This window comes from Neolamprologus brichardi, chromosome 3, assembly GCF_056152115.1.
Source record: "Neolamprologus brichardi isolate AB-2024 chromosome 3, ASM5615211v1, whole genome shotgun sequence".
In the NCBI taxonomy this organism is placed as follows: Eukaryota; Metazoa; Chordata; class Actinopteri; order Cichliformes; family Cichlidae; genus Neolamprologus; species Neolamprologus brichardi.
This window is the reverse complement of record NC_142106.1, coordinates 19004707-19030157: the sequence shown is the minus strand read 5'-3', so window position 1 is coordinate 19030157 and position 25451 is coordinate 19004707. Positions and strand designations below refer to the sequence as shown.

The following is a 25451-nucleotide window of genomic DNA, read 5'->3' as shown; positions in this document are numbered from 1 at the left end:
ACTTTCATCTAATCAAACAGTTTGAAAACTTCATAAAATGCAAACAGGAACCAACAAACAGAAATGATAAATAAATAAATATGAGGTATGGAATAATTTATTTATAACGCACTTTAAAAACAAAGTTTACAAAGAGCAGGAAGAAGGTGGTTTTAAACATTAAAGACAAATAAAAGAAATGTGTTAAAGTTCATAAAAATAAAAATAAGTAGAACAAATATCAAGACAAAAATTTAAAAATCAAAGACACCATCTCTCCACTCTTGGTCAAGTTTAAGCATGCTTCACATCAGCGAGGTTAACTGTCAGTTTCTATACCAAATAAAAGCTTTTTTAAGTTGACCCCAGAGAAAGATGGTAAGCTGCCCAGTTAGTCAGAAATATACGATAGTGTAAAATTAAATAATCAGCTCAAGTTTTATATAGTCAGTTATTTACAAATAAATACCTGTTATCCATCCATGACTCCTACATAATGTTTGTGCAATCAAAGTAAACATCTGTCAGATTATTATCACATATTTACTGCTTTGCAAACTTCATAAAGTACAAACAAACAAAGAAAACAAAACGAACACATACAAAATAGAAAACCTTTTTTTTAAGTAAATACTTTCCTCAGCAGAGCTTTGTGCTCTCAGACTTCTTCTTGTTATTTATGAAAATAATAACTTACATGTAACATCTTTCATTTATTTACTGTGTAGATACTATGTAGCATTCACTCTGCGTTTTATCTGATAGTTGTTAAACACTTTTGTAAAAGTGACGTTATGATGATCTCAGTGCTGCTGGACTGAAGTGTCTCCCTGTGGCCGCTGGTTTGAATCCCCAACCAAATTGTCAGGATCCAGGAAAGATAAACCTACAACGCTCTCCGCTCCATTAACACCAATGATCCTTTGCGCAAAGCACTAGTAATTGTTATGACTTTGGATCCCCTGGTCCTCTGAATGCTTCTGTTAAAAGAAGTTTAATAATGAGTCAGTCTGACGGCACAAGAAGCAGCAACATGTTTGTGTTTGTTTCTGACGTACCTTTTGTGTGATGGCGAGAGAAATAAGCAGCAAGTGCAGCGACTACAAGTAAAGAAACAGTGATGATGATGGAGATCAGCACAGCGACCCTGGACCGATCTGCTGAGGTGAAAAAAGGTCACCACAAATGGACCGAAAACGTCACCAAAACAGAAATGATGCAGAGATATTTCTGGATTTTTTTTCTCACTGTTTCTCTGAGTCGTGTCCTGAGGATCTGGAGTTTGGAGGTTTCTGGGATGCAGTGGTGTCTCTGTCGATGAGATTTTCCTGTAGTTTGGGTCTAAAAGACACAAAAAAACACAAGGGTCATAAATTGTTAATAAAAATTTGAGTTTGGAACCACAAACATCGCCAAAACAAATCTTCTCACCGACTACAAGTTCAACAACAGCAGCTTTCACTCTGCTCTGCAGCTTGGGGATGAAACATCTGTATCTGCCGTTGTCTTCCTCCGACACGTTCAGGATCTTCAGTGAAATGTTCCCGTGTTTCATGTCGTCCATGAACAGCTCCGTCCTCCTGAAGTACGAGGCCATCTTCATGTCGGGGACCTCCTGCCTGTCCCTGTACAGGTGAACGTACTCCACTCGGCTCAGCCGGTCCGACGGGTCGGGCTTCAGGTCGGGTTTGGACCACTCCACCGTCAGACCCTGGACATCAAACATGGGCTCCAGGTGACACGGCAGGATGACATCATCACCCGGAGCAGCGATGATTGGAAGATTTGAACCAATCACCAGAACCTCACCTGGAAATATGGAAAATTAATTTTCCTGAACCTGTTTCCGCTATTATTCCAGAAATGTTTCTTACTGAGATCAAATTATTTAAAGAAAGAAGTCCTCCTCAGTATACTGGTAAACAGGACAGAGATCTCAATATCAGGATGTGAATTTACAGCAGAATAAATTAAGCTGAATGCATCAGGTTTAAATGGAGGCATATCTGTGTTGGTTCAGACACACGTCAGGAATTTAAAGTTTTGATCATGGGAAACAGTCTGGTCAGTAACTGCTTTAATCTAAACCTGAACAGCTTCCTCTGTGAGTAATCTCTGTAAATAAGTGACATCAGCATGAGATCATCAGACAGACAGTAAAATGCTGGGTTCCTGTGGGTACCTGCTGATCCAGAACAATTAAATTACAGTAACCAGACACAGGAAGACAAAAAAAAACCCTTAATCCACAGAGACTTTTAACCAAATTCTTCTGAATTAAGTTGTTAAAGCCAAAACTAGCTTATCTGTGGAAAACCATGATGGACGCATATGTCGGCTAAAAATACTGGAACATAGTGTTTGTAGTGGCAATTCCTTTTGTTTGACAAACCAAACATCCCACAATTAAAAGTCCACAAGCCACTGCTGCACTGAGATACTATTTCGTACGCAGGCAAAAGAAGTCCACTGTCCAAACTTGAAAGTTGCGTTTTATGGTTTATTTATCCAGTTTGGCAAGCAATAACAAGATCCATTTTTTTTTTGTTACTTCCTGCTGCTTCTCCTGCTCTGGTAAAAAACCATAGGCCCACCCCAGTGCATGCTGGTCCTCTACCAGTCTCTTTATTTATAGAAAACAAAATGGCCCTACAGCTCTTCCTGACTAATTTAACAAAGTAACATCAAACAAACTTTGAAACAAAATATTAACCAACAAATAACTTGTAAATAAACCCCAAAATATAAGTAAACTAACAACAAACTTTAACTAATTTCAAAATAAGAAAAAATAAGAACAAATAGCTCCAACAGTGTTAATTCATCCCCTCACTACAATTTCCATCTGTTTAAATGTTTAAAAATGGTGTGATTATGAGCTTAAGCTCTATTATTTACTTTTTAACTTGATTAGCCATCTGTATTGTTTGAGTCTTGTCAATGTATGATGTGGTTTCTGGTGTTTGTGTGGAAACAACAACGCAAATATTCAGTATATTAGGTTTGTGTGACGTTGGTTTAATTCAGTCCTCGTTTGCTGACATTACTTTTCCTCCCGTAAGGCCATGATTTCTTAAATAAATTCAATGTAATTTAAGTGAATTAAGTTTGACAGTGTGGAGACGTTACCAAGTTGGCTGCGGACTTCTGGACTTCTAGAAAGACTTCCTGTACCATCACGGGACGTCGGAATAACTGGAAAAAGAAATTCACAACTTCAGAAGACATCATGAGAAGATAGAGAATATTTTATTATACAAGCTGCTGACATCATACACAAAAACATGAAGCCTGAAAATAAATATATTTAAAAACAAACAAACAAAAACATATAAACATATGGAAATTAATTAATATAATCTTTTTTTTACCTTATATTCGGTAATGTTTTATTAAATTGTGATGTTTAATGCTTTCTATATAGATTAGTTAGAAATATTCACAAAATAATTTGTTGACCCTGATAACAGGTCAGATAAAATAATAATAATAAAGAAACCACACACAAAAGTCCCTATATAATTGAATTTCTTTTATGTCTAGTCACCAGTGATTAACTAACTGGATGTGTGGTGGGGGTTTTCCCAGAAATGACTCAATGATGGAATTGAATCAAGATTAAAAAGAGCAAAGTCATGATTACCAAACAATAAATGGGGTTATGACATGTGTAAATTTACAACTCAGTAGAATATTCTTATAAAGATCAAATGTGTGCACCACACAAATTAAGCACCCCTTCCCTGCCAAGGTGAACATATCTGTTCAGAACAAAGCAGGAGATCCATAAAAAGCTACAAATTAATCTTGATTTTCTTCTGTTGTCTTATTTTGTACGGTAGGTTCAGGGAGTTTACCTCATAAAACAGTGGAGTAGGACAGTAACTTAAAATCTAACACAGAATGGAAACTTTAAACTGAAAGCCTGACTAAAAATATTTACAACAATAAGTGAAAAATATGTAAAATCAAGACTTTCACGTGACTGAATTTTATTGGACAAATCAGTCACGTGATCAGGCCTTACAACTGCACCGAAATGGCGGCTCCTTTCAAACCTTTTCGTATATTTTTCAAAGATAGACTTGCGAAATGAGCAAATAAAAACATTTGAGGCGAGAAACAAAGTTTGAAATGTGTCATTACATGATATCAGAGACTAAATTTATTGTTTTCTAGCCAGTTTCCACACCGGACATATTTCCTTATTTCGTTCTTGTTGCTAGGCAGCAGTGTGACGCGTGCGTTTTGTTTACGCTGTGAGAAACAGGTGTGGCGTGTCTGACGTAAATAGGCGTGTCGAACCTTTACACAACTTTAGAATGCTCAGTGGATCGTCACCTTTATCCGATAAATAAATACATAATACTCTTATCAACGCTCAGATTGGAAGAAACCGCTTCATACGGGGCAGAACCTGCCTGATAATCACCACAATTTAACATTATTTCACGTGTCAAAAGTAATTAACTGACGTCATTACTCACAGTGACACACAACAAAGTTGAACTGCTAATAGTGAATTCGGCTTGTTTATTTCTTGAAAATGTGAATGAAATGTAGCTGTGAGTTTACCTTGAACGGGAGTCCAGACGAGCAAAGCTGAGCACAGGATGAAAGTCCACAGTGAGGATGAGTCTCCACCCAGCGAGCTGTACACAGACATGGCTCGTAGTTATTCTTTGAATGAATAACCCGAATCATCGTGGACCGTTCAAGTAGGTTACTGCTTTAGCCCCTCCCGTCTCTCTCTTTCCCTTAGTCATTTGACTAGAAACATCTGGAAACACCTGGAGAAAACACGACCAGCCAACACAGTCATGAGCTGGAACACCCTTTCACCCAGTTATGTAGGTCTTACTAAACAAAAACAATAAAGTCCATCACTGAGCTATAAACAAGTGTTGTTCTCCATCACTTTGAACTACAGACATATTTACACAATAAATATACTTGCCCTGATCCTCTGGCTCTTCTGGGTATTTCTGTTTGCAACACTATCACTCCAGGACACTTAGGCTGACCTTAGGAGTCATTTTCAACTGTATCAGATGTATCAGGCACAAAGATTTCCCTTTTTATAGATATTGTTGGAAGTGCAGCTTCCAAAAAACATAAGGAATTGTAATTATCAGCAGAGGTTTAAAAAAAACTTGAAAGATAAAGGATAAAGGTCAGTCTTTCATGTTTTAGACAGAGAAGAGAGGTGGTTTCACCTGAAACCTCTACTGATAATGATCATTACTGGATCAACAACCTTCTTAAGAGACAGCTCACAAGAGATTAAATACCTGGGATTCTTCACCATTGGATTTTAGAACCGAATAAGCTTCTCAATCAAAGGGAAAACATCTTTGAATAACTTAAAGAAATACAGTATTTTTTATTGCCTCAGTTCACAAAACTTTTGCTTTTCTAATCTAATTACATTTGTTTTAATTAACTTACATTCTTTGCTTCTATCCAACATAATACATTTTTCTGAAACCTGTTGACAAAAAAATAATAATTAATTGAAGTCAACAGTTAATGTTTTGAGTGTAGAAAATTATCAACTAAAAGGAACAATTTTACAGCTGCTGCAGAAACTCTGATTGGAGGTTTGGTATACATGGCTTTTGCATGTGCACTCTGAATCTTATGTGAATCTCATCAAACCTCTGATACTTCACAAATCTCATTTCATTACTGCAGATCAGCCAGCGGATGGCTTATTTCCATCCATCCTTATCAGGGTTGGGAGGGAGCCCATCCCAGCTACCATAGTAGCTGGGATGGGCGCCCGTGACAGATCTCCAGTCTGTTGCGGGCCAATACAGAAAGACATCGAAAAATTCACACTCACATTGCCTATGAGCATTGTAGAATCTCCACTTAATGTTTGGACTATGGAAGGAGGCCATGGTATCTAGAGAGAAACCTTTAAATTTCCTTTAACGCCTTGATCTGTAACGGATGCTGGAAAAAAACTGAACATATTTAAACACAAAACAGTCTTGGTGTTCGGGGATGATTTGTTTCAGTCTAGTTACAGTGGGGCAAAAAAGTATTTAGTCAGCCACCGATTGTGCAAGTTCCCCCACTTAAAATGATGACAGAGGTCAGTAATTTGCACCAGAGGTACACTTCAACTGTGAGAGACAGAATGTGAAAAAAAAAAAATCCATGAATTCACATGGTAGGATTTGTAAAGAATTTATTCGTAAATCAGGGTGGAAAATAAGTATTTGGTCAATAACAAAAATACAACTCAATACTTTGTAACATAACCTTTGTTGGCAATAACAGAGGTCAAACGTTTACTATAGGTCTTTACCAGGTTTGCACACACAGTAGCTGGTATTTTGGCCCATTCCTCCATGCAGATCTTCTCAAGAGCAGTGATGTTTTTGGGCTGTCGCCGAGCAACACGGACTTTCAACTCCCGCCACAGATTTTCTATGGGGTTGAGGTCTGGAGACTGGCTAGGCCACTCCAGGACTTTCAAATGCTTCTTACGGAGCCACTCCTTTGTTGCCCGGGCGGTGTGTTTTGGATCATTGTCATGTTGGAAGACCCAGCCTCGTTTCATCTTCAAAGTTCTCACTGATGGAAGGAGGTTTTGGCTCAAAATCTCACGATACTTGGCCCCATTCATTCTGTCCTTAACACGGATCAGTCGTCCTGTCCCCTTGGCAGAAAAACAGCCCCATAGCATGATGTTTCCACCCCCATGCTTCACAGTAGGTATGGTGTTCTTGGGATGCAACTCAGTATTCTTCTTCCTCCAAACACGACGAGTTGAGTTTATACCAAAAAGTTCTACTTTGGTTTCATCTGACCACATGACATTCTCCCAATCCTCTGCTGTATCATCCATGTGCTCTCTGGCAAACTTCAGACGGGCCTGGACATGCACTGGCTTCAGCAGCGGAACACGTCTGGCACTGCGGGATTTGATTCCCTGCCGTTGTAGTGTGTTACTGATGGTGACCTTTGTTACTTTGGTCCCAGCTCTCTGCAGGTCATTCACCAGGTCCCCCCGTGTGGTTCTGGGATCTTTGCTCACCGTTCTCATGATCATTTTGACCCCACGGGATGAGATCTTGCGTGGAGCCCCAGATCGAGGGAGATTATCAGTGGTCTTGTATGTCTTCCATTTTCTGATGATTGCTCCCACAGTTGATTTTTTCACACCAAGCTGCTTGCCTATTGTAGATTCACTCTTCCCAGTCTGGTGCAGGTCTACAATTCTTTTCCTGGTGTCCTTCGAAAGCTCTTTGGTCTTGGCCATGGCGGAGTTTGGAGTCTGACTGGTTGAGGCTGTGGACAGGTGTCTTTTATACAGATGATGAGGTCAAACAGGTGCCATTCATACAGGTAACGAGTGGGGGACAGAAAAGCTTCTTACAGAAGACGTTACAGGTCTGTGAGAGCCAGGGATTTTCCTTGTTTGAGGTGACCAAATACTTATTTTCCACCCTGATTTACGAATAAATTCTTTACAAATCCTACCATGTGAATTCATGGATTTTTTTTTCACATTCTGTCTCTCACAGTTGAAGTGTACCTCTGGTGCAAATTACTGACCTCTGTCATTATTTTAAGTGGGGGAACTTGCACAATCGGTGGCTGACTAAATACTTTTTTGCCCCACTGTAGCAATGATCAGGGGGGATTTTAACCCTTTAATTTGTCCATCGGAGACGCTTTAAGGTCTCACTGAAGATTTAAGTTCTCTTTAAATACTCAGGTATAACATTTAAATAAGTTCACACAGTGAGGCTAAATAAATATTCATTAAACACGCTGACAGTGAGGCAGAGGAGTGTTTCTTCTCGAGGCTGAACTTCACAGTTTTGTACTGAAGGAGGAAATCCATCAGTTTCACTGCTTGATGTTTCCAGGCAGATCCTCCAGAGTCTGACAGCAGCAACTCTGACTGAAGACTTCTGTAAGAAATATTTCCTGTTTACATCCTCTGATCTTCCACTCTGGGTTTTCTTGTATGACACTTTTTTTGTGTGAAAATGAGCTCGATAGATAAACTGGACGTGGTCTTGAGCTGGGGTCAAAGTTCAAATTAGGCTCACTTCCTGTTATAGAAGATGATCTTGGTGCTGCTGGGCCCGAGTGTCTCCCGGTGGTTGTTGGTTTGACCTGACTGAAGATCCAGTAAAAATAAAAAGTGTTTTTCTCATTTGCCTCTGGCTGTTTCTGATTTTAAAAAAAAGTTGAAAAGATTTTTTTTAAATCCAATTAAGTCTGATGGCAAGAATCGACATTATTTGTGTTTGTTTGTTTCTTACTTTTAATGTCTAAAAAATGCACTAATAGAATTATGCAAAGAAAGCAGCGACAGCAGCAACGGACATGAAGGCGATGACAATGATGACCACAGAGACCCTGGAGATAAAGGAAAAAAGGTAAATGCACAAAAATGTCACCCAAACAGAAATAATGAGGAGACGAGCTGGATTGTTATCTCACCGTTTCTTAGAGTTTTGTCCTGATGATCTTGCGCTTGGAGCGACGTCTCTGCCAGAGAGGTTTTAACATGGTTTGGATCTAAAAGTCACAAAAAAATAAAATAAAATGAAACTGAAGGTTTGTAATGGTACAGAAAAAACACACAAAACTGTTTGGAACCACAAACATCAACAAAACAAATCTTCTCACCGACTACAAGTTCAACAACAGCAGCTTTCACTGTGCTCTGCAGCTTGGGGATGAAACATCTGTATCTGCCGTTGTCTACCTCCGACACGTTCAGTGAAATGTTCCCGTGTTTCATGTCGTCCATGAACAGCTCCGTCCTCCTGAAGTACGAGGCCATCTTCATGTCGGGGACCTCCTTCCTGTCCCTGTACAGGTGAACGTACTCCACTCGGCTCAGCCGGTCCGACGGGTCGGGCTTCAGGTCGGGTTTGGACCACTCCACCGTCAGACCCTGGACATCGAACATGGGCTCCAGGTGACACGGCAGGATGACATCATCACCTGGCGCGGCGATGATTGGAAGATTTGAACCGATCACCAGAACCTCACCTGGAAACATATGGGAAATTAATTCTATAACTCTATAAAGTTACACCCTGAAGACCTGAACATCATGAACAGGCCCATGAGTCTTTGTGGTGTTACTGCAGAGGTGTTTCTGGGACTAAATTATTAAATGAAACAAGTCCTCCTCAATATGCTTCCATAACCAACAGAGAACTCATGGGAGATTTGTCTCACCCTAAAGCCTTGTTTAGTTCTAATAAGTGATGCTGAGTCAGTGATATTTGAGGAGCCTTTGACCTGGTAAACCTCAGTTCAGAGTTCACATGGGCTGAGGTTGTGTATAAACCTCAGCTCACGTGTCCATAAGGACCCATATGATCACAGGGTGACAGTGACATTGCACATCATAGGTCACAACACCACTGAAGGTTCAATATGTGGGACTCTGTCAGCTTTTATACGTGAAGAAACTGGAATACAAGGTCAATAAAGTCAGGTTCTGCCATTTCTATCTTCGAAAGACTTCAAGAAAATAAATTTCTCTGACCCATAACACTCACTATACATTTGAGAGATTTCAGACATAACCAATGAGTATTTCTTAGTTTTAGTGATTCCTCTTTAGAGAGATGGACCTTTAGGGATTAACCATGCAAATAAACAGGTTGAGTTTCTGAGTTCAGTCAATTTCGTTGAACTTCTTTTCTTTATCACCTCTTCAAAAACAAAAGCATCCATCAAGTTTTTGAAGGAAGCCACAAGTAACAAAACTGGTTCAATACATGAAAAATGTTGGATTACCTTCTTCAAAACTGTTCAACATTGCAGCTTTAATTTGATTAATTTGTTAATCAAATGCTGGTGATAACCCTCCCAGGCCAGAGACATGTCAACCGTTAGACATGACAAGGAAAAGCAAAGGGTTTTTTGTTTGTTTCAGCTCCAGTTTAAACAGAATCACCTTTGTCTTCTTTCATTTCTTCAGTCTTTGGGGTACAAGACGAGATGAAGAAACAGCAAGAAGCAGAGAGCGTTTAAAACTACAAAACAGAGCTGTTTTTACATTTAACTCATAACTTGTCTTTGTGGAGGATGTGTAGCACAGCAGGGAAGAAGCCTAACCGATTAACACAAATGGATGTCTGCTTATATCAGGCAATAACTGATTATTGGTGGTTATTCAAACATGGTCTACGTGGCAGATGAACAACAAAGTCACCAAAATCACCAGAGCTGCTTATATTTGGAAAGTCCAGATGTCATCATTTAAAACAAATGAGTTGTTATTAAATGTCACGACGTGCTTTTGTTCAGTCACATTAATTCTGAGCTGATTAACTGATGAAATACTTTACAACAATTCTCCGTGACTCACTGACTGACTCACTGTGGGACGGATACGTATTGAAGCCCGTTTCCACTAAAAAAAAAAAAAAAAAAAACCCAAAAACCAAGTATCTAAAATTCGAGTTTCGAGTTACTTTTCTCAACATTTCGAGAAAATAACTCGAGTTATAGATCCTTTTTTTCTTTAGTGGTGGTAACGGGCTTCCATAGATGTGGGATGGGTGGATGGATACGGCAGATGCGGCGTCTAAGTCTCTCTTTTTTTCAGCGGACGGTTTTAACGTTTACCGGGAGATCTCCACACCTGCAGATGTTGGTGCCAAACAGCAAAGTATAGCACCTGTCTTCTGTTACACTTTAATCACGCGGCCCTGCAGTATTAACAGAGACACCAGTCTAACCCGTTCACACTCACACTTTCAGCCTGTTCAGTGTTGTCCGTTATAATTAATCCTCTGTGAGCGCTTAAACGGGGGAAAGCCGCTCATCGCAAAGGAGAGCCTCCCTAAATCATCTCGTTGAAACTTCTTTCCGTGTCAAAGTAACTCACTGATAACTGTCATCACGGAGAAGAACACACAGCTGTGAGCTCACAGTAACATTTACCTCCAGCCAGAGTCCACACGCTGAAAGCCGAGCACAGAATAGAAGTCCACAGCGAGGCAGAGAGTGGGCTGTACACAGACATGGTGCACAGAACACGGAGTCTGTGGATTAATTAATCAAACCTGAGGTTGGCTGTGCTCCTGCCTCGATCTCACTGAATGTATGAATGAATGACCTGTCAGTCTTCAAATATCCAAATACGGTAACGAGCAATGTTCCCTCTAAGCTGCGCGCGTGCGCAATTGCTCAATGCTGGCACGGCCTCTGCGCACAGAAAATCTGCGTTGCGCAAAAAAATCTAACCTGAATTGAAATTAATATTAAAACTTTAACAATTCTGTTTCGCAGTGTTAGTCGGTGACTGCTATGAGATTAGAACGATCCCATAGTCCAGCCAATAATGCGGTTATAATGGTTGAGATGTGAGAGATTTGCGACGTTTAGCGCAATTCTTGTGTAGTTAGTGTGTAGTGTAGTCAATAGTTTTGTTGTGTGTGTCAGAACAATGAGGCGACTGCTGAATACTGCTTTTCCTTTTTCAATCTATACCGGTACACATACCAGCCAAACAATTTGCGTTATGGAACAGAATGATTTCGGGATTTATATGGAAACCCAGAGTCAGATATATAACATTGCAACTAACTAAGGAATGGGGTGGACTTTCCCTCCCAAACTTAGAAAGCTATTTTAAAGCAGCACAATTAAGATACTTAATTTATTGGTGTGATCCGTCGTATGAAGCAAAATTGAAATATTTAGATGTGACACAATTAAAATTACCACTCTAGACAATATTAGGAGATAAAAAATTATATTTGGAACATAAAAATAATTTAAACGAATGGACTAAAACTCCTTTAAAGATATGGTTTGATGAATGCGAAAGCCTTAAATCAGGAGCTGGAATCAAACAACTCAGATGGGTCACAGGCACTGCCTGAGGTGTCAAATGACTATAAAGGAAGTACAACAACACCTGTGGTCTCTTTAAATAGTATTGGCCGTCAACTCTGCAAGTGAATTTATTTTACAACTGTCATTTGAACACTGAGATTGGGGAGCTTACTCGAGTCCCTGAAACAGAACACTGGACATGTTTCACATGCGTCATGCTGAGTCACTGGTGTGACTCACTGGTGTGACTCACTGGTGTAACTATGTGGAAATTAGAGGAAGTGATGTTTGTGTTTCTTTAGTTCAGTCTCGTGTTTCAGATCATTTGGTAAAACCATAAAGTCAGCTGACTACAGAGGCGAGTGTGTGGATTTTTTTAAATGGTAAATGTGGAACTAAATGTAAATCTGAAGTAACTGAAGTGCAGCTTTAATGCAAAACACATATCACATAACTGTTGGGAGTTGCTGTCACTTGGGATTTTTATTTGTCCGGTAGAGCAGGAAATATGCTTTCTTCATTATTTGATTCTGGGTGGAGCAGGTGGATGTTTGCTCCTCTCTGTGTAGAAACCAGAGAGAGAGTCAGGAGCAGAGAGGCTGCAGATCAGACTGTAAAGATGAATGTTGAGGAGGAAGAAGCTGATGTGTTGTGATGATGTGACGGCATGTTGTCCGAGGTGCTCACAGTATAAATGTGGGAGTAGAAGGACGAGAGCAAGAAGCTGCAGGTCAGCACTGCTGTGTTTTACTACATGTTACTAATCTGAGGGAAGAACTTCAGCATTTTCATGAAAACCACAGTGTTCAGTATAAAAACCTGTGTCACAGTTAATGTAGTGTCATTAAATGTGTCAATTCTGTGTTTGGACGACTTCACAGGAAGTCTGACTAAGTAGAAATGGAAAGTTTCCTTCTTGAAGGAGATGAACTTTGAGCTCTGGTCAGATTTACACCAACATGGATCAAACCCAGTCTGACACACAGCAGAGGAAAAAAGACTCTGACTGGAGGTTTGATAACATCAGGGGTCCGTTCTTCGTACCTCGCTTACTACATCCAAGATCAAATGACAAATGTGACCCTGAATCGACCTCCTGAAGTAGAAAAGACAAGAAGGTCACCACAAATACAAAAAACCCCAAAACAGGGATGATGCAGAGAAGAGTTGGACTGTTTTCTCACCATTTGTTGGAGTCGTGTCCTGAGGATCTGGAGTTTGCAGCGGCGTCTCTGTCGTTGAGGTTTTAGCAAAGTTTGAATCTAAAAGACAAAACAGTCAAAATCTGTTATTAAAATTAGGCTGAAAGTTTGTATTGGGGACAAAACAACTTTGAGTTTGGAACCACAAACATCAACAAAACAAATCTTCTCACCGACTACAAGTTCAACGATTGCAGACTTGACTGTGCTCTGCAGCTTGGGGATGAAACATCTGTATCTGCCGTTGTCTTCCTCCGACACGTTCAGGATCTTCAGTGAAATGTTCCCGTGTTTCATGTCGTCCATGAACAGCTCCGTCCTCCTGAAGTACGAGGCCATCTTCATGTCGGGGACCTCCTTCCTGTCCCTGTACAGGTGAACGTACTCCACTCGGCTCAGCCGGTCCGACGGGTCGGGCTTCAGGTCGGGTTTGGACCACTCCACCGTCAGACCCTGGACATCGAACATGGGCTCCAGGTGACACGGCAGGATGACATCATCACCCGGAGCAGCGATGATTGGAAGATTTGAACCAATCACCAGAACCTCACCTGGAAACAGACAAAAAAATTAATCTCCTGAACTGCCACCACTATAGACTGAAGACCTGAAAATCAGTAACAGCCCCATCAGTCTCTTAATATACGCTACAAAATTTCAGCCATAACCAGTGTGCAGTTGTTGTCAGTGATGGCTGTTTGTTGTTCTGTTACAGACTGACTGAGCCTCGTATGTTCTGTCTGTGGTTTTTAAGTTTTACATAAACAACTTGATTTAATTTGACATCTTTTATTTCATTACTATCATACAGAGTGTCTGCTTCGTGTTTTCACTGATTCATGTTGATCTTTTGATAATTTGAAACTGATTTGAAACTGATTATTTAACTGCTCCAAATAAAGAAAAATAAGATGAGTTCGGGTTTAATAACCAACTAATTTAATTTATTTATTTAAATATGTAAACTACAAATCCAGGGGAAACTACAAAACACGCACAAGAACCTGATTGGACGAACGAGTTATGTGGGCAGTCATTCCTGAGTCATCACGTCAGAAAGCGAGGCAGGTTTGTGGAAACAACAGTAGCAGCATGTGTGCGGGCAGAGTCTGCATCACTCCGGATCAATAAACAGTCTTTTAGTTTCGGCTCACCGGACGTTGTGTTTTGTAACTCTGCTCTTTCTCCCCTCTGACAAACAGGCTCTTATAACCGCATCATAGACCTGCTCGGTGAATCATCTCTATCGTGTCCGTTATAAACAAACCTCTAAACTGAGAGCAGTCGCTTCACACAGTCAGAACCTGCCTGACAATCTTCTCGTTTTAAGCTTCTTCCGGTTTTAAAGTAACTCACTGACAGCTGTCACACTGTTAGTGACGGACAACACAGCACAGCTGATAATAGTCAATTCAGCTTATTCACATCCGCCAGTTTTTCATTAAAATTCACTGTAATCTGCACTAAAATGCAGCTGGAAGCTGGATATAATTCCCTCGAAGCACAGGCAGACGCAAGTGGTTTTCTGTCACTGGTTTATTTGAAGACTTCTCTCCAAAGCCACCGTGAAAACTATACAGCATTAACAAAATAAAACTCAGCGTAAGACACAGCAGTAAAAAACACTGTACAACAACACGATAAATAAATAAATACCTCGTTGGCTGCATGCTGCAAAAGGGGAATTAGCCACCGTTCTTCTGAGGTTTCCTTAAGTCCACTTAACATGTCTTTCAATAAAAACCATCCTCTCTGCGCGCTTACAGGTGTTTTTCTTCTTTCTATCCAAACAGGAAACTAGCGCAACTTGTAAGCGAACTTGGCTTTCAAAATAAAAGCACCAAAACGTTGACCACAAAAAACAAACAAGTAATGTACAGCTTAAACAATTTACAATCATGACGTGGATCTTGACAAGATAAAGAAATAATACAAATTATATACAATGTCATCATGCCAACAGCTACACTCCCACCAAATCACGCAAATCTTTACGGGGGATTTCCCTAATGAAATAATCTCTGCAAACAATCATTTCTACTTATCACCAAAGAATTCTCGTTATCAACCCTTTGTCAGGTAACTTCCGCAAACAACCATTTAGTCTGCTTCTAAGAGAGTAACCACTCTTTGAACAGGTCTCTCAAGAACAACAGTTTTAGCTGTGTAGCTCCCTCCTTTGTCATGTGTATCACTGACGAGCAACTTTATTCTCCTTACTCGATTATCTGATCCTGGATAAACTTCTGTGACTCTAGCCATCTTCCACTCATTGCGTGGTGCCAGATCATCTTGTAGAAGGACAATGTCGTCAACCTTGATGTTCCTTCTGTTCTTCCGCCACTTTTGTCGCTCTTGTAAATTTAGAAGATATTCTTTCTTCCATCGAGTCCAAAACATATTAGCCAAACACTGCACTCGACGCCATCTTTTCCTAAGATAAACATCTTCTTTGACAAACTCTCCAGGCGGTGGCAGAATGATCTTGGACTTCATTGTTAAGATGTGGTTTGGAGTCAATGGTTCAGGACCTGATGGATCATTCAAATGTTCAGTCGTGAGTGGTCTGCTGTTGATGATAGCCATGACCTCATACAGAAAGGTTCTTAAGGAGGTGCAGTCAAGCCTTTGTGACGACTGATCGAGAATAGCGGTAAGAACACTTCTTATAGTCCTTATTTGACGCTCCCAGACACCTCCCATATGGCTTGCTGTTGGAGGGTTCATGAGAAATTCACATCCTAGAGCCTTAGCCTTTTCTTGATCAATTCCCTTCATTAACTCCATGAACTCTCTCCTAGCACCAACAAAATTTGTTCCTTGGTCGGATCTTAGCTGTCGAACATTTCCTCTTATGGCAATGAATGCCCTTAAAGCATTGAGAAACGCATCAGTTGTCATGTCATCAACCACTTCTATATGTATGGCTCTTGAACATAGACAGGTAAACAAAAGACCATATCTTTTGAGAGTCTTTCTTCCTTCCTTAACATAGATTGGACCAAAGCAGTCCATGCCAACGTAAGTAAAAGGCGGTGTTGTTTCTGTCCTATCTTGTGGCAAGTCGCCCATTTTTTGCTCTTCAGTGGATCTTCTGTACTTCCTGCAGGTCACACATTTAAAAATATGTGATGAAACTGCACCGCTGCATCCCAGGATCCACCAACCATTTGCTCTCAGTTCGTTCATTGTCATTCCACGTCCTTGATGATGGATTCTTTCATGAAAATGCTTGATTAGTAAAGCTGCTACGTGGCTATTTTTTGGCAGAATTGCTGGGTGCTTCACATGAGGGTGCAACGTGGCTCGACTTAAACGTCCTCCCACTCTTAAGATCCCATCTTCATCCAAGAAAGGATTTAACTTGCACAGTGGACTGTTTTCAACTATTGTCTTTAGCTCCAAGCTCTTTATCTCATCTGAGAACGCTTCTCCTTGAACCAACTTGATAATAACAAGTTCTGCTTCTTTTCTCTCCTCTAGACTCGTGCTATCACTTGTTCTTTGCTGAATACCTTTGTGCACTCTGATGTATTGTTTCAGTCTGGCAACTGCTCTCGATAACCTTGACCAGTCAGAGAATTTCTTGAAGTTATCCAACAATGATCTGTCTTCCTTTGACTTTGTGTTACACACAATCAGCTTGCGGAGTTCAGGATCATCCTCCTTGATTTCTCCCACCTTGCATTGTCTGCCAGGAAGTTCTTCTTGCCAAAGAAATGTTGGGCCGGTAAACCAATTTGAGGTCCTAAGCCGCTCTGCAGTCAAACCTCGAGAAGAATGATCAGCTGGATTATCTTCTGAAGCGACATAACCCCATTGTTCAGGGTTTGTACTTGACTTGATCCTCTGTATGCGATTTGCTACATATACCTGAAACCTTCTGGCATCGTTGTTTATGTAGCCAAGAACAACAGTGGAATCTGTCCAGAAGAATTCCTGAAGATCCTGGATTTCCAGTTGACTGCGAAGCATGTCGCTGGTTCGGGCTGCGACAACTGCTGCAGTGAGTTCCAGTCTTGGTATCGTAGTAACACTGATTGGGGAAACTCTGGATTTTCCCATTACCAAAGAGCAATGTACTTCATCAGATTCACTGATGGCTCGCAGGTAAGTACATACACCATATCCTGAGAAACTGGCATCTGAAAAATGGTGAAGTTCATACCTTTTGACATTACCAAAATCAGAAGGTAAGAAGGATCTTTTGACTTGCATGTTAGTCAGGTTGGGAAGGTCTCTAATCCAGGACTCCCACTGAGGTTTTAGGATTTCTGGAAGCTCCTCATCCCAGCCAATCCTTTCTTTACACATTTGCTGGAGCATTTGTTTCCCTACAAGGACGAAGGGTGCGATGAATCCCAAGGGGTCATATATAGAGGCCACAGTAGAGAGCACACCTCTTCTTGTTAGTGGATTGGATTTCACTTGAACTCTGAACTTGAATGAGTCAGACGTGACGCACCACTCTACTCCAAGAGCTCTTTCCATATGTGGTAAGTCCAAAGCCATGTTCAAATCCTTGATTGTGGCACGCTCTTCTTGTGGAATGGTTGCCATGACATTCTCGCTGTTGGAAACAAACTTATGCAGTCTCAATCGTCCGATACTACAAAGCTCTCGTGATTCCTTGACAAGCTGGATGGCTTCCTTCTCAGTCGGAACACTTGCCAATCCATCATCTACGTAGAAATTCCTTTGAATGAAATGTATAGTTTCTTCGTTGAACTGACCTTGTCCTTGTGTTGCCAGATGTTTTAGGCCAAAATTGGCACAGCCAGGCGACGAGGCCGCTCCAAACAAATGAACCTTCATTCTGTAAACTGATGGTGAGGTTTCCAAGTTGCCATTCTCCCACCATAGGAATCTCAAATAATCTTGATCTTCCCTTTTGACATGAAACTGGTGGAACATTCTCTCAATGTCGCACATGATTGCAACAGAACCTTTCCGAAAGCGACAAAGGACACCCACCAATGTGTTCGTTAAATCTGGACCAGTGAGTAGATGGTCGTTGAGAGATGTTTCTTGGAATTTGGCAGAGCAGTCAAATACCACACGTATTTTCCCTGGTTTCTGTGGATGATAAACCCCATGATGTGGAATATACCAAGCCAATTTCTCATCATTTTCTTCATCAGGGACCTTCTCTGCATCACCACATGAAATGATGTCATTCATGAAGCTTACGTAGTCTCTGTAGTACTGTTGGTCTTTCTTTAGTCTCCTTTCCAGGCACTTCAAGCGATGTATGGCACATATCTTGTTGTTGGGTAATTTAGGCCTGTCTTCTTTGAATGGCAGCGGCATTTCAAAGTGACCTGTATCATTTTGCACAATGTTTTTTCTCAACTTTGTCAGGAACTTGAGATCATCTTGAGACACAATATCATCTCCAGTTCTTTCTGAGAAGTCTGATTCCAAGACCCTTATGATGTCTGAAGGAGTTACTTCCTTTACTTTGGTTTGGCTCACATAATGCACTACCCTTTTGAGGTTGACAGAAGACTCAACATCTGGTATCACTTGTCTCACTACTATGCGATGACTGATTCCGATTGCATCCCCATAATCAACACAGGGGTTCCCATTACCAACAATACTCCATCCAAGGTCTGTACGTTGTGCATAAGGCTCGTTCTCTTTGCCAGACACAACTTCTCTCGGAAGCAGAGCTTGTGAACAGTCATATCCGATAAGCAGACCCACTTCACAGTCCTGCAGAGGTGCAATTTCTGACTGTAAGTGTACTAGATGGGGCCACGCCTCTGCAGTTTCATTGGTTGGGATGTGAGTTCTGTTAGCTGGGATGAAATCACGCGTGTACACTGGTGGTAAGGAGATTCTCTTGTTGGAGTAAAAGCCACGGACTTGTAGGTTACTTACTCTTTGAGAACTCACAACTGTAGTTCTTGACGTCATGGTAGAAAGCTTAAGCTTGACTTGCTCTCTATTTATCTGTAAGGTTTCTGCTGCTTCACTCAACACAAATGTTGTGTCACTCTGCGAATCCAATAAAGCATACACAAGGATTTCTTGTGCTGGTTGTGTTGTGCAGGAAAGCCACACTGGAACTATTGCAGCTGTTTGTATTTTAGCTCCATGAAGCATTACTGTATTTGAAGTCGCAGTTCTGGTCATTTCGTAATCCTGTGCTAGTTGTACTTCTTCATGAACCTCACTCAAAGTTTCATGATTCCGATTTTGCTTGGCCTGTGGTGGTTTTTGCTTCTCTTTGGTTCGTTCTTCGTGCAAACAAGTAGGATGACGCTTCTGGCACTTGTCACAAACACTCCTACTGATGCAACTCTTTGAGTGATGACCGTACTTCAGACAACCAAAGCACAACTTTTGCATTTGAATGAATTTAATTCTATCATTAACTGCTTTCTCCCTGAATTTCCTGCATTGGTGCAATGTATGCCCAGTCCTTTTGCAGAAAAGACATGTATCAGCATTTTTTTCACTGGAACTTGTGATCAGTGTTTTTGCTGCAAGGCTGAAATGTCTTGAGGATTTGGTTTTTTCAGCTTCATCTTGTTTCAGTGCCTGCAGCGATGTGAGAGGGTTGCAAGCAATTTTCACCTCTCTTGTCAAGAACTTCACAAATTGGCTGAAGGAGGGAAATTGATTAGTCGCTTCTCCTATTTCAATAACTTGTCTATTCCATCTTGCTGTTAGCCAATCTGGTAACTTTGACAAAATTTTTCTGTTTTCATTACAGTCATTCAAGATTTCCAGTGCCTTAATATGGACCATGGCGGCTTCACAACTACGGAGAAAGTCAGAAAACTCTCTGAGTTCAAAGCTGTCCTTGGAGCCTATCTTGGGCCATGTCTGAAGCTTGTCTCTATATGCCTTTGCAATCGTGAATGGGTTTCCATATCTTTCCTCCAAAATCTCAACTGCGGCAGCATAGGCTGATTCAGTTCCAAGAAGGAAATAGCCATCGATTGCTTTCTTAGCTTGTCCACTTACATACCGGCGAAGGTAGTAGATTTTCTCCTTGTCTTGAATGCTCTTCTGCTCAATCAGCGTTTCAAAGGAGATTTTCCAGTCACTGTATTTCAATGGATCCCCACTGAATACTGTAGGTTCAGGAATTGGAATTCGGTTGGCACTCAAAGCTCCTGCCAGCACTTTGATAAGTTCTGCAGTGCTGTCATTTGAAGAAGTGGTCACAACTTGTGGCGCAGGAGGCATACACTGGGGAAAAGAGCCTGTGGGAGCACAAACTTTATTATCCACTACAATCTCAGGTTGCAGTACGTCCTTTTGCTCTTCTTCTTTGTCATTCTCTTGGTTGTACACCAGCATTCTCGCCCTTACTGCACTGAGATCCTTCATTGCCTCCAGATGCTGTAATTTCCTCCGCTTTTCCTCCAGAGTCCTTTGTAGAGCTACGTGCTCTTCCTCTAATTGGGCCTTAATTCTAGCTTCTTCTTCCTCTCTCTGCATTCTTCGTTTTACCTCTTCTGCCTCTCTTTCTAACCGACGTTTTACTGCTGCTGCCTCCTGCTCAACTATCTTCTTCTTAGCTTCAGCTTCTAGACGCTCGATTTCTAACTGTTCCTTTTCTTGTTCTTGTAACACTTTAAGAACAGCCTGACTTGCAGCAACATCAGCAGCAGCATCTTGTCGTCTTGCAGAAGACCTGCTTGAAAGTACTGAGGTGCCTTTCAAAATGGAAGCAACAGAATCTGAATTGCAGGTGCTTGAATTAAAGAGAGAGCCTGCTTCTGGCCAGTCTTGCTCCTCCTTTTCTGGAGACCTTCCATGCAACCTACTTGAGGCTCTGGCTGCAACAAATGTAGAAATCTCTACACACCGATCCACTCTACGACGCGTGACCTGGTCTGGAGCAGATATCTTTCGTAGCTCTTCATAGACACGCTGGACATCTGCAGAAAGACCTGTGACATCACTTATAATGTCATTAAGCAAGTCCTCAGATAAGGTCTCTGTTGTCTGTGATAAGGATTGTCTTGCAGATTTAACTTGTGTTTTCCATTTGTCATATATATAGTTAAACCTTTGCTGGAGTGCTTTAATTTTCTCATCTTGCATTTCTTTGCCTTTCTCTGTTAGAGTTCTGATTCTTTCACTTCGTCTTGGCTGCTGCGCTTCCTCTTGCTGAGCTTCAGCACCATGCACTTGACCTTCTTCAGACTGATCTTGAGAGTCTGCACTGTCACTAAACTGAACTGTAGGCTCGCTTGGTTCTGACATTTTACAGCACTTCTTAATCAACCCACTTAGAAATAAGAAATGTAGATGGTTAACCAAGCCTCAATGTTTAACACTTACTCATATGTAAATGGCACAAAAATAACACAGTTCAAATGGAAGTGTTATCTTACAAAAATACACCTGATAATAAACAGTTCAAGAATTTACATCCAAAACCTTCACTTATTGCTTCCCAAATGCACTTTTACCTTAAAATCTTCAAAAGTTTTAGCTTACACACCAAAACAAGATGTACTACACACCACAGTTGTTATCAATCACTGTATTCTTCAGCAATGTTTGCAAAGGTCCCTTCTTAGGCCACTTAACTTAAACACCTTTCCTTAAAACACTGCCCTTTAATACTTGTGCATGTGTTATATCACCATATGCATATAGTACTTTCAGCTTATCTGCCAGTTCTTGTCAGCTCCGCTGCGCTGTAGACGTGTAGTAACAAGCCCGCTGATGCTTTGAAGTTGCCGCATCGTCAATTAGTGGCCGCTTGCGTCGTCGAACAGTCCGAGTTTTCACTATAATTCCCTCGAAGCACAGGCAGACGCAAGTGGTTTTCTGTCACTGGTTTATTTGAAGACTTCTCTCCAAAGCCACCGTGAAAACTATACAGCATTAACAAAATAAAACTCAGCGTAAGACACAGCAGTAAAAAACACTGTACAACAACACGATAAATAAATAAATACCTCGTTGGCTGCATGCTGCAAAAGGGGAATTAGCCACCGTTCTTCTGAGGTTTCCTTAAGTCCACTTAACATGTCTTTCAATAAAAACCATCCTCTCTGCGCGCTTACAGGTGTTTTTCTTCTTTCTATCCAAACAGGAAACTAGCGCAACTTGTAAGCGAACTTGGCTTTCAAAATAAAAGCACCAAAACGTTGACCACAAAAAACAAACAAGTAATGTACAGCTTAAACAATTTACAATCATGACGTGGATCTTGACAAGATAAAGAAATAATACAAATTATATACAATGTCATCATGCCAACAGCTACACTGGACACGTCGGCTTACCTTGTACAGGGGTCCAGACGGACAAAGCCGAGCACAGGAGAAAAGTCCGGAGTGAGAAAAAGGAAGAGTCCTTAAAGTAGAAGTTGTTCAGAGACATGATCGATGATTAAAAATTCCGTTTTCTGACTGTTTTTTGGAAAGCTGCAGTCCGATCAGTCCCTGCCTGCTTCGAGCGAATTGAATCAATGAGCTGCGAGGATCACTCGCTGTTTAAAAATAACAGTCTCCGCCTACGGAGCGCTGAAGTCCCGTGATGGGATTACGCAGGGGAAGCCCCACAGTGAAACCTGTCTGTGGCGCTTCATCGTATCACCGAAATAACTCAGTACTCGGATCATTTCTATAGAAACTCCGAGGCTCAGCTTCATCTAACTAATCTGCTCGGTCTCACTTTCTGTTCAGTTTGAAGACTCAGACATTATAATGTGTCTCACTGATAACAAATAAAAACAAGTTAAGCTGTCAGGTGAAGTAAGCCACTCTGAACTTTCATAGAAAAATATGAAAATCATGTTAACAAAAACAAAAACGTGTCTAAAAGATGTATGTAGCACAGCATCCAGAGACTAACTTGGATATATGACTGTTTAATCAATCTAATAGATACAGAAGGTGACTTTGATCATTTATCTGTGAGATCAAACCTGCAGCAAAGATTCAACGCTGTTTAAAATGTTGTGATGATGTAACATCCTCCACCTGCCAGTATAAATGCTCAGACATGTCAGTACAGAGAACGATGGAAGCTCTGCTGGTTAAACTGGTGCTGGCAGCACTGAACTGTTCCTTATATGCTATTAGTCAATACAGATATTGTAGAGCTTTCACATCACTGCTAATAATAACCATAATTATAGTTATAATAATATATCTGTATTTATAAATGACAGACTAAAGAGGAGTAATGATATATAAATGATAAATTAAGCACATTTTAATTTATGCTTAATAGTGTGGTATTAATATATAAAGTGCTACCATTATTTTTAATATATCTAAAATAAAATCAGGACTCGTACTTCTGAGTTTCTCTGACAGTAATTAAATGGCTGAATTTTCAATAACAACATTAATTAGCTCCACAGAAGCTCCAACAATACGAAAATCCTGACTTCCTTGACTGGAAGCAGATGACGTGTTCTAGCAACAGCAAAGCTCATTAGGAATGAAGTCTCACTCTCACTTCCTCTTCCAGCACATGCGTTTAGCACAGAATGGGCGTAGCTCTGCTGAGAACTAATCTCACTGCAGGCGGCCTGGACAATCCAATATTATTACAGTGAAATCAACTTCAGTGGGTTTTTACTGTAACACATGCACTGGTTTACCTGTCTGTGACATTTGCCTTCTATACAACAATAAGTGATAATAATCAAAAGAAATAAAACTAGCAGTGAAACCAATGAAAATGAAATGTTTTTAAGCAATAAAAACAAAATTGAAATAAGAAAATAAAAAACTCTGATAACGACGACCACAGAGACCCTGCATCAGTCTGCTGATGTAGGAAAGACAAGAAGTTCACCACAAACACACAAAAACCCAAAAAGAAATGATGCAGAGAAAAATTGGACTGTTTTCTCAACTTAATGTCTTCTTTACAAAAAGGTAACATTTGACCTATTTTCATTGGCTAATTCTGACCAATCACACAGGTGGACCAAATATGTTTTAAATCATCCTCTGCTGAGCGACCTCTGAACCTAGAAGAACCTTAACTGTGCACTGCTGTGGATGCTGTTTGCTGTAACACTGACATGATGTGTGAGTCTGTAGTTTTGGTTATAGTGAACCTGCCTCCTGTTTATGAGATATTTGTAGCAGAAGTCAGAGGGAATAAAAAAGGAAAAGAAAACGTATTTGCCATGAAATTTGAGTGTTTAACAGTATAAATATAATCTTTATGCTGGATCAGTGTGTGAGTACTGGGCTGAAGTGAGGATGACGTCACTTCTTGCGAAACGTCTGTTTTGAGCTTTCTATCCCTGATATTCTAGCTTCACCTGATTTGAACCAAAAATTTTAAATTTAGATTCATGGTTAAAAAATGGTCACAAAAAGCATTTCAACATCTGATCAGTTTGAGAAGAATCAGCCGTAATGTTCAGTATGTTTGCAGCAATGGATCTGTTTCATCAGTGGACTGATTCTTATTTAACAGAGACTCCTGGAGACTCAGAGCACTTTATACAACATTCATCCAGTCACACATAAACTTCTTCTATACTCGAGTGCTTTTCATATTTCTAACATTCTCACTCTGATGGATGCATCAGGGTTTGTGTCTTGCAGGATATTGAGGACATTTATTTTAGCAGTATAAATGATTCTTTATGGCAGCTCAGTATGTGAGTAATGGGCTAAAGTGAGGATGGCGTCACTTTTTGCAGCAAATGATGTTTTCTGCTGAAAGTGGAACAAACGAGTGAGCAGACAGAGCTGGAAACTGCTCTGGTTTCAGTTTCTCCTTGTAGGCACAGAGGAGGCTTTTATTGAGGTATTTTAAAGAGTTTACAGCTCTCTCTCTCTCTCTCTGCTGATGAGAGTGAATGGAGCTCACCCACCTGTCTCTGTCTTACTTTCTCACATCTTTCTGCCATTCAAAACAGGTATTTATATTTTATTTATATATTTGCATAATATCCGGTTGATTATTTGATTTCACTTTTGATACCAGTGTTAAAGGGTAGTGGTCTCCAACCTTTTTAGCGCCACGGACCGGTTTATGCCCGACAATGTTTTCACGGACCGGTACTGAAAAAAAGAAGATTTATTCATAACACACGTGAAAAGACCCAGGAAAACCGAGTTAACGATAAAAACGATAACAAAATAACGCTGAAAACCGATAAAAACCCTGAAAACTATACATTTCACACCTGAGCCTCAACTCTCACGGACTGGTACCGGTCCGAGGCCCGGGGTTTGGGGACCGCTGGAATCCACATTGTTCTTTACAATCCACAGCACTAATAATAATGGCCTCTGCATTTCTATCCTTCTATCTAACATTCTCACTCTGATGGCTGCATCAGGGTTAGTATTTTGCTCAAAGATATTTGGCAATCCGATTTAAGGAGCCAAGGATCAAATCACCACCCTTTCATTTTGGTAGAGGACCTGCTCTACAGCCACCTCATATGGAGAACACAGAGCTGACCTCTCTGTTCTT

The 25451-nt window shown here is 40.6% G+C and overlaps 3 protein-coding genes across 3 annotated transcripts; all 3 read right to left on the bottom strand.

The window, feature by feature from the left end:
* Positions 1-924: 924 nt before the first annotated feature.
* On the bottom strand, positions 925-4645 carry LOC148103747 (uncharacterized). The gene is made up of 6 exons (XM_087833120.1): positions 4555-4645; positions 3109-3174; positions 1411-1788; positions 1228-1320; positions 1038-1139; positions 925-959 (listed from the first exon to the last, which is right to left on the bottom strand). Exons 1-6 carry the CDS (start codon positions 4643-4645, stop codon positions 925-927), a joined length of 765 nt encoding a protein of 254 aa, XP_087689246.1.
* A 3558-nt stretch (positions 4646-8203) lies between these two features.
* On the bottom strand, positions 8204-10999 carry LOC148103746 (myelin-oligodendrocyte glycoprotein-like). The gene is made up of 4 exons (XM_087833189.1): positions 10918-10999; positions 8638-9006; positions 8449-8526; positions 8204-8364 (listed from the first exon to the last, which is right to left on the bottom strand). The coding sequence occupies exons 1-4, from the start codon at positions 10997-10999 to the stop codon at positions 8270-8272; spliced, it is 624 nt and encodes a 207-aa protein (XP_087689315.1). The 3' UTR covers positions 8204-8269.
* Positions 11000-12858: 1859 nt separating this feature from the next.
* Positions 12859-22443, bottom strand: LOC148103745 (myelin-oligodendrocyte glycoprotein-like). The gene is made up of 4 exons (XM_087833175.1): positions 22280-22443; positions 13190-13567; positions 12999-13076; positions 12859-12910 (listed from the first exon to the last, which is right to left on the bottom strand). Exons 1-4 carry the CDS (start codon positions 22374-22376, stop codon positions 12879-12881), a joined length of 585 nt encoding a protein of 194 aa, XP_087689301.1. The 5' UTR covers positions 22377-22443; the 3' UTR covers positions 12859-12878.
* Positions 22444-25451: the final 3008 nt, after the last annotated feature.